This window comes from Chiloscyllium plagiosum, chromosome 5 (genome assembly GCF_004010195.1).
Source record: "Chiloscyllium plagiosum isolate BGI_BamShark_2017 chromosome 5, ASM401019v2, whole genome shotgun sequence".
NCBI lineage: Eukaryota > Metazoa > Chordata > Chondrichthyes > Orectolobiformes > Hemiscylliidae > Chiloscyllium > Chiloscyllium plagiosum.
In genome coordinates, this window is record NC_057714.1 from 109,739,887 (window position 1) to 109,749,286 (window position 9,400).

General features: G+C 39.9%; 1 protein-coding gene across 1 annotated transcript in view; it reads left to right on the forward strand.

The window, feature by feature from the left end:
- Positions 1-9,400, forward strand: part of LOC122550328 (obscurin-like) — a 784,231-nt gene that overhangs the window by 718,894 nt on the left and 55,937 nt on the right. Inside the window, exons 100-103 of the mRNA XM_043691054.1 lie at positions 488-565; positions 2,861-3,033; positions 3,700-3,726; positions 7,641-7,793. Coding sequence (XP_043546989.1) covers positions 488-565; positions 2,861-3,033; positions 3,700-3,726; positions 7,641-7,793 — 431 coding nt within the window. The remainder of the gene's footprint in view (positions 1-487; positions 566-2,860; positions 3,034-3,699; positions 3,727-7,640; positions 7,794-9,400) is intronic.

Genomic DNA, 9,400 nt, shown 5'->3' on the forward strand with positions numbered 1-9,400 from the left:
GACTCCCAACGATTTCTGGATTCGACGATAAAGGCATCGATCTTCGAGTCAAGCTTGGAAAGCATTTCTGCAAGGCTTGTTACTGTAGGTAAGTCCCCCGGGGCGGCTGTGGACGCCTCTGCTGCAGCTGGAGAGTGTGGGGGAGGGGTTCCTGCTTGCTGAGAGCTGCGGGCTCCCTTCCCTTTAGTCATTTTGACTTAGGATTAAGTTGTTTAAATATAATATTACACAACTATTTGAGTTACTAAACTATTATAAATGATTTATAAATGATTTGGTGAGCTTGGTAGGGGGTAGGTGACCCACTGTGCCCAAGTCTTGGGAGAAGCACTATAGACTCAGTCTTACTGGGTCGCCACCATCTTGGATCCTCCAGCATCTGCAGTCATAACTTTCTCCACGTATCATATTCAGTCTGTTACTCAATTAACAGTGATCAACATCTTCCTGTATGGTTAATCTTTCATATTTTGTTCGGTTTGTGTAGATTAAATATTATATCCAGCAGATTTTAGAAGGGGTCCAGTATCTCCATAACAACAAGATTCTACACCTTGACATAAAGGTAAGAATTCCTTCCTTTTTATACCAAAACATTGATTACACTGTCACCTCACTGTGTTTTTCTCAAGTAATTCCATGTTTTATATTTGTGCAAGGAAATGAGAGAATATCTGAATCAGCGGTAATAATTTCTTTGTTCAGTTTTAATGAAACTACCCATCTGTACAAATTTAAAAGAATAATGAAAGTTGAGAGGATGGACAACTGGGCATGAGTCAGCTCTGCTAACACTATGACAGCTCAAAACAGTTACTGGGAAGTCCAAAGCAATGTAAAATAATAAGCAGATCACCAACTCAAGCAGCCAGGAAGTAGTGATGCAATGAGCCAAACGTGTTGGCAGTCTGCACAAAATAGGGGATAGCGAGGGAATGTGGGTATCCTATCCGTTGGCTGACATACATAATATTTTGTTTCATCCAAAGAGCATTCCTGTTCCTTCTGTCTGTGAAAACTTGTTTTTAAAACACGAACTGCAATAATTTGTTTACAGTCTGTCGATCATGCTACCTGTCACCTAGTGCAAATGGAGTTCTCTGAGCAGTGTCAGCTTCCAACTGTTTTGCTCAGGAGTGCTATAAAGGGTTAATTACAAGACTTCATTCATGATGAAGGGCTTTTGCCCAAAACGTCTATTTTCCTGCTCCTCGGATGCTGCCTGACCTGCTGTGCTTTTCCAGCACCACACTCTTGACTCTAATCTCCAACATTTGCAGTCCTCACTTTCATCTCATTACAAAGTTAAAAATCACACAACACCAGGTTATAGTCCAACAGGTTTAACTGGAAGCAGTAGCTTTCGTAGCGCTGCTCCTTTATCAGGTGGTTGTGTGACATTCAGCACTGAGCATTGTAAGCAACAATCAAGCAACATTCCATCTTCTAAGGATGGAATGATACAGGGGCCTGAGTGATGTGAGTTATGGCGAGATGTGTGGCAGAATCGGATGAGAAGTCCAGTGAGGCCCATCTCAAAGCTGAGATAATCTCACTCCATCTTTCATGCTTTTCACAAGCGATGTGGGGAGATTCCCAGCAGGCAGTAGCAAGATGTGGGGATTAATGTTTGTAAATGAAAGCAGCCAATGCCACAGCTCCCCTAATTAATATTCAGCCTCCCATCTTACCAAACTTGCCAAACAAACTAGACATTGGGAAACCATTACAAAGAAACCTATAGTGCGTGCTATGGGTTTGCCACTTTTTCTAAACAAATCTTCATATTGGCTGTGACCATGTTATAGCCCAGGTCATGACCAACAGGCACAAACTGTTGTCATCCCTCCTCTATGGATATTGGCATCTGCCAGCCCACCACAGCTATCCTTGCACTTCTACTGTTCCCTGTTACTAAAATCACAGATGTATTGCAGGATGCATCAGTAGCTAGCATTGAAAGGCTGCACTGGGAACACTTTGCACACAGGACCAGGCACCCGGGTTGCAGACTGGACTAGGCTGCATGTCAGGGATGCTCACTCACTTAGCACCTACTTGCATGCTTATAACATCCCTGCCTTGTCATTTAGTACAGTCATGGAAATGAGCAGCTTTCCTTGCTGCTAAGTGCCCTCATTCTAGGGATGCATGCCATGTTGTACGACAGTGTGCTACATTAACCGCACACCTGCTTCATGCGCCAGCAGTGTAAAAGTGCAACGGACAGGCAGCCACGTCCCAAGGCTGTGGGGGAGTGATCCTCATAGAAGTCCATGGAATCACTTGTCAGTCAGGGAGCTCATTAAGTCATGGTAGTCTCTTATACCAGTGCAGAGAGTTGGTTAGCACTCCACCCTCCCCTGCCACCATGACTTCAATCTTGGGGCCATTGGATGGAGCAATGGAGTGCAGATGTATTTGCCTTTCCAGCAGCCCCTGAGGAGGTTAGGCCTGAGTTTTAGAATTAGGTTTATTGTCACATGTACGCAAGTATAGAAGTACAGGAGTAAGTGAAAAGTCAATAGTGGCACCATCTTAGCTACAAGTATTTAGGTACAAATCTTAGATCAAAATAGAGAGATAAAAGACAAAGAAGTTACATTACCTTACAGTTATTCATAATATAAATTAGAAAAATAAGAACTAAAGTTAAAAAGATAAATATTACAGTCTTTCTATAAAGGGCCTGCAGTAGATCAATGCAGGATGCTTCCCCATGTGGTCTGACTTGACTCGGCCTTATGTCTCTGTTTCTCTGCCACAAAGATTGTGGAAGAGTGCACAGTCCACTATGAGTAGTAATAATGGAGTTTGTTGCTGACACGCTTGTAATGTAATTTTTCTTTTCTTTAATTAGCCTGCGAACATTCTAATGGTGCATCCAGAAAGAAATGATATTAAGATATGTGATTTTGGATTTGCACAAAACTTCTCACCAGTCCAGCCACAGTTTAGCAAATATGGTTGCCCAGAATTTGTGGCACCTGAAATTGTCTCCCAGGATCCGATTTCAACTGCCACTGACATATGGTAAGATACTGGAGTCTTGAAAGATCAAGGGATATCACAGAAGCTAACAGTTTCAGACATCCTACATTCTTAGGAATATTTTTACATGAAGGACAACTCTGCATAATTGCAGATAAGAGTACCATAACCTAGCTAACTGAGCACTTTGTATAAGGAAAAGTCTAAGTTTAGGCCTGGACCTGGATAAAATGACTTAATCTCAGTCTGATAGTAGTAAGAGGCCGGTCAGATTACGGCAGCAGACCCTCTGTTATGTGAAAGGGAAAATATCAATTAAAACTTACTACCCGATGTCCCCATTCCAGAAAGTATATGCTAAACTATGATGCCAGTATGGTAGTAACTGTTGACACTCTGAGTTTACACTTGAAGAACGCAACCAGTTTGTTAAATCAGAAGGCTATTGTACCTGTGGAATTATGCTCAGACATTCATCAATTCCTTCAAGAGAGAGGGGATGATTAACTGGAAAAGGCACTAGCTATCAATATGTTGAAAACCACCAACCTAACTGCAATTAATCCTTCTAAAGGCAACGGGAGTAGAAATTATATTTGTTTGAGTTGTAACCTTTTCATTCAGGACTATGCTGAAGATTTTTTTTAATGGTATAACGATTATTATCTATTTTGTGCTCATTTTTTAAATGTTTCTTTTTTTATAAAGGGCTGTTGGTGTCATCACATTTTTATGGTAAGTAAAATGAATTCTGTGCAACTTTAAATCATGCATCTTTAATTTCCAGTTTGACATTATTTTTTGTCAGAGAGAATTTCTGCTCCATATTTTCCCAGTACTCAGATGCTACATTGGAAAATCCAGCTCAACCAGCCTTGATTTTCTATCTGTTTATCTTAATTGTAGATAAATCATGGTATAAGTAAATGTCCTTTGGAGAGTGAAGAAAAATACGTCTTTTATTTTGTTGGTGAGATGAATGTGCTGTAGAATGGAGTCAGTCTGAATGTAGCTCATAATGTCAGGTTCTTGAAGGTCAGTTGCAGCATTGACCAAAGATCTATTTCTGCCCTACAATAATCTCCCTATATCTGCCGATTTCTTCCCCGTCTGACTTTTCTTTTTTGTATATCGCCAATGTTGTGGCCTTTTTGAGCAAGAATACTTTGTAGTTTGTACCCAATGAGAATTGAACTTTCACTTCCAAAAATTATAGGAACACTATACTCTTCAGCGATAAAAGAACTGCAAGTTGGAAATAGGAATACTCAATATGGATCACCATTGAATCATCACTCTTCAAGGCTAACCTTGCATGAAGAGGATATTTGCATTGTATGCAAGTGGTGCATGCAACCAGATTACTATGAGACAAAATTTTGTTTATTGCTTTTGAATTGCACAACTCTTTTGGGTTGATATGAGCAGAATGGCCCAACAGTAAGTTCCTCTCGAGGATAGAAATTCCAACACTCTATGTTTGCTACTTATGAATTCCAATCAGGAGCCAGCTTGAATATGTAAACTGATCAATTCACTGCTGCCTGTGGATTTTATATCTGAAAGTAACACTCAGAAAGTAAACTTCTGAGTTCTCCTGATCTCCTGTTAAAACTTCAAGAGACTGTCAGAAATCCAAGAGAAATGATTCAAATCATCGTTTTCCCAGCGTTTCTGATTAAGTTAGTGGAAACCCACTCAGGAATTCTATCCCTTATTGCATATTTTCTCCTTGGCTCAGTACACTGACTCACACATTGCACCTCATAGTATGGTTGTATGAAGATCAAAAGATGCTAAAACTGCAACATTGTGAGCAACACCGATTTCTATTTTACTACATAAAGGACATTTCAACATTTTAGTACTTAAAACTTGTTTCTTTTTAATAATATATTATTGTTGCTTGATAACTATAATTCTATAATGAAAAACGATGTATGGTTTTAATTTGATTTGTATTTCTATATTAAGTGTGTTAAAAAATGGGAGGAAATAGATTTTAGTTTCATTTTGTATTTATTCTGTGAGTGATGTTAGGTTGTTCTTAAGATTTGTTTGCACAAAAGTAAGTAAGATCTTTGAAACCTTTGTGGTGTACACTGCAGTCCATTCAGAAGAAAAAAACATGCTGTTGCCTAGTGACAGGAGTCCTCTAACACAGAAGGTTGGAACAATCCAGTAATCAGCCAGACAGCAGCAGGTTCATTCAAACTGCTGTTAGTTCTTGAGAACACTCAGATCTTGGGGCAAATGTCCAGAGTGACTTAGAATGAAGCCTGAAATGGGAGACTGTAAAAAGTGAGAGTTTCAGGAACTCAAGTTAAATAATGTTAGCTGAGGTAACAGATTATTTAAAGGTCCCAGAAAGAGACATTAATTAAAGAAAACAGCATTCAGACTTCTTCCAAAAAGAAACTGATTATTACCACGACAATTGAACATGAACTTTTAAAGGGGAAACAAAGTGACTTATTTTATTGACCTTTGAGTGTCTGTAAGGTTGTTGTTTGGCTAAAAGGCTGGATGTTTCTTTCTGATATTTGTAATAAGTGAATGGCTAATGGTAGAGTGTAACAGTTTGTGCTATTTTCTTTTTCTAAACAATAAACTTTGATAATCTTTTATTGAAAAGTACACTAGTAGCTTCTTTTGACTGACCACCATGGTAAACAAATGGCAAACATAGAAATTATGGTCTGTCAAACCAGGTTTCATTCTGAGATTTGACTTAGTCAATATTACCATCAGCTGGCAAATTAACACTAAGCACAATATGTGTGCTAACAAAGTTCAATATCTCAGAATTAACTTAGCTCAACATAAGGTTCTCTTATTTGTTAATGGAATATGGGCATCCCTGGTTAGACCAGCATTTAAAGTTCATTCTTAATTGTCCTGGAACCAAACAGTTTGCTAGTCCAATTCAGATGTCAATGAAGAGTCACCTACATTACTGTGGCTCTGGAGTTGCATATAGACTCCACCAAGTAGGAATGGCAGAGATCCTTCCCAAAGATCATTAGTGAACCAGGAATGTTTTAATGACAATTGCCAATGGCTACATGGTCACCATTAGACTAGCTTTTAATTCCAGATTTTTATTGAATTCCAATATCATCATTTGCCATGGAGGGATTCAAACCCAATTCCCAGAATGCGAGAGTCTCATGTTCTGGATTACTACTCCAGTGAGATAACCACAAATCACCATGTCCCCTTACCTTGCAGGTGCAACAATTCTCATTCTCAGACCCATGTCCATATACAGCAACACCATAATCAAGCTTGGGCCAATGTGTGGCATGAATATTACTTGTCACTTAAGTGTCAGGCAGAGGCCATGTCCAACAGCAGAGAATCTAACCATCCCCCATTGATACTCAATGGTATTACCATCACTGAATCACCCGTTATCAACATCCTGAGAGTTATAATTTGACCTAATACTGAACTAGATCACCCATGTATATACAGTGGCTATAGAGAAGATCAGTGACTGGGCATTCTGCACTCTACCTAACTTCACATAAATTATAGTACATATGGATTACTCTCCATTTTCCAGGATTGGTACAGCTGAAGCAACATTCCAGAAGCTCAACATCATTCGGGACAAAACAGAACAGTATAGCACAGGAACAGGCCCTTTGGCCCACCATGTCTGTGCTGACCATGATGCAATCCTCTCTACCTGCATATAATCCATATCCCTCTGTTCCTTGCCTATTCATGTGCCTGTTTGACTGCATCTTCAGACAGCCCATCCACCATTTCAAATACTCACTGTATTGCTGACACACAGGAGTAGCAGTGCAGCAGCACACCAAGGCTCCTCTGCCAACATCTTCCATGCCCACAACTTCTACCACTTGGAAGGACAAGAGGACTACATACATGGGAACACCCCCACCTGCAAGTTCTCCAAGCCACTCACAGGCCTGTTTTGGATATGTATCACCTTTCATTCAGTGTCACTGGGTCAAAATCCTGAAAATCTATCCCTAAGGGCATTGTGGGTTGTACCCATACAACTTGGACTGCACTGATTCAATAAAGCAGCTAACCACTCCCATTTCAAAAGCAAGTAGGGCTGGGCAACAAATCCCACTGAAGCCCATATCCCATGAATGAATAAAAAATATTATAAACCCATGATTGATTGAAATTGATAAAGAATAAGCCTAATATTAATGGTTATATAGGAATGATATTAATTATGAACAGTTGTGTAATTCTACACCATTTTAAATTTAACTGTTTAAGCTTTACAGATTTCCAAAATGTTATGGGGAAAGTTTAAAGGAGATGTGAGAGGCTTTTGTTTACACAGGGTGTTAAGAATGTGCTGCCACATACAATATCAATGTTTAAAAGGCCCCTTGACTGATACATGAATAAGCAGGCAATAGAGGCGACACGCACCAAGTAGAGAGAAAAGGTTTTTAGTTTAGAAAGGTGTTGTGTGTCTGCACAGGTTTAGTGAGCTGAAGCACCTGTTCCTGTACTGTACTGTTCTTTGTTCCTTGTTATTTTGCGTCTGAACAACTAGGAATAGGGTACTCTGTGGATTTGTCTGCATAATATTAATTATATTTCCCGAGTCCAACATCATGTTGATTAACTTATGTATGTGTCTTTCATTAAAGTTTGACAGGTAGTTCTCCATTTATTGGTGAAAATGACAGAACTACACTGATGAATGTGAAAAAAGGATCTTTCTCATGGGATGAGCGTGATCAAGATTGTATCAGTGAAGATGCTCAAAATTTCATTACAAGAATAATTAGAATAATTCCACAGTGAGTTTAAATTGGTATTGGCTGTTACTATGACTTGAACATGTTATCTCACTGTTGTGTCTCTATCTTAATTTGATTTTCTTTAATTGCTTGACTTAACTTTTTCCATTGAATGGAAAAAAGGAGCAAAATAACATTTTTTTCAATTACTAGCATGTTCTCTATATATTTATCTGATTGAGTCGATATTTTCCTAATCAACCTGATCAGGAATGTTATTACACACTTCTGGAGCAGGTGAGACTTGAACCCAGATCTACTGGCTCAGAGGTAGGGACACTACCAGTGCATCACAAGAGCCTGTATGTGGTTAAGTAATTTTTTTCTAATCAGCATGTTCAGAGAGATGTTACAGAGCTCTGGAGCAGGTGGGACTTGAACCCGGGTCTTCGGGCTCACTGCCACTGTGCCACAAGAGCCCATAATGATTGAGTACCCTGTGCTGACTTATAAACATCACCTGCAATAACATGATTGATTGATTTTGTTGTAAGACATCACACTGGCAGTAGTTAGCTCAAAAATCAGGCACGGAACATTTTATGGTTAATTCCTAATGCACTCAATATAACAAATTGGCATCCTGGTACCAGTTAACGAGTGATTTCTCCAATCATGTATGCCTTATTTTAAAATGTAAATCCTGGAAAGATAAGCATTGTGGGACTTCAAGGCTGGAACCAGGCTGAAGCCTGTCCTGTACTTTCATGAGAGAAGGGAACATAAGTGAGGGGACAGAGTTAAGTTTCATTATCTAAAGTGAAGTGATACACTTTGAAAGGAGCATTTGACAACAAAGTATTCAATGATCAGCATGATACTAGGAAGTTCTGTGGAACAAAGGTACCTTGGAATGTTTGTCCATAGATCTCTAAAGGCAGAAGGGCACGTTTGTAGGGTGGTGAAGAAGGCATATTGGAACTTTGCCTTCATCAGTCAAGACATAGATTACAAAAGCAGGGCAGTCATGCTGAAGTTGTATAGAACTTTGGTGAGACCCTCCACACCTAGACTACTTTGTGCAGTTCTGATCGCCCATTACAGGAAAGGTATGATTGCACTGGAGGGAATGCAGAGGCAATTCACCAGGATGCGACCTGGAATGAAAATTTAAATCATGAGGGTAGACTTTGGTTGTTTTTATTAAAGCAGAGAAGACTAAGGAGTAATTTAAATGAGGTCATAGAGTCATAGAGATGTACAGCATGGAAACAGACTCTTCGGTCCAAGTCGTCCATGCCGACCAGATATCCCAACCCAATCTAGTCCCACCTGCCAGCACCTGGCCCATATCCTTTCAAACCCTTCCTATTCATATACCCATCCAAATGCCTTTCACCAGGTGCAATTGTACCAGCCTCCACCACTTCCTCCGGCAGCTCATTCCATACACATACCACCCCCTGCGTGAAAAAGTTGCCCCTTAGGTCTCTTTTATATCTTTCCCCTCTCACCCTAAACCTATGCCCTCTAGTTCTGGACTCGTTGACCCCAGGGAAAAGGCTTTGTCTATTTATCCTATCCATGCCCCTCATAATTTTGTAAACCTCTATAAGGCCACCCCTCAACCTCCGACGCTCCAGGGAAAACAGCCCCAGCCTGTTCAG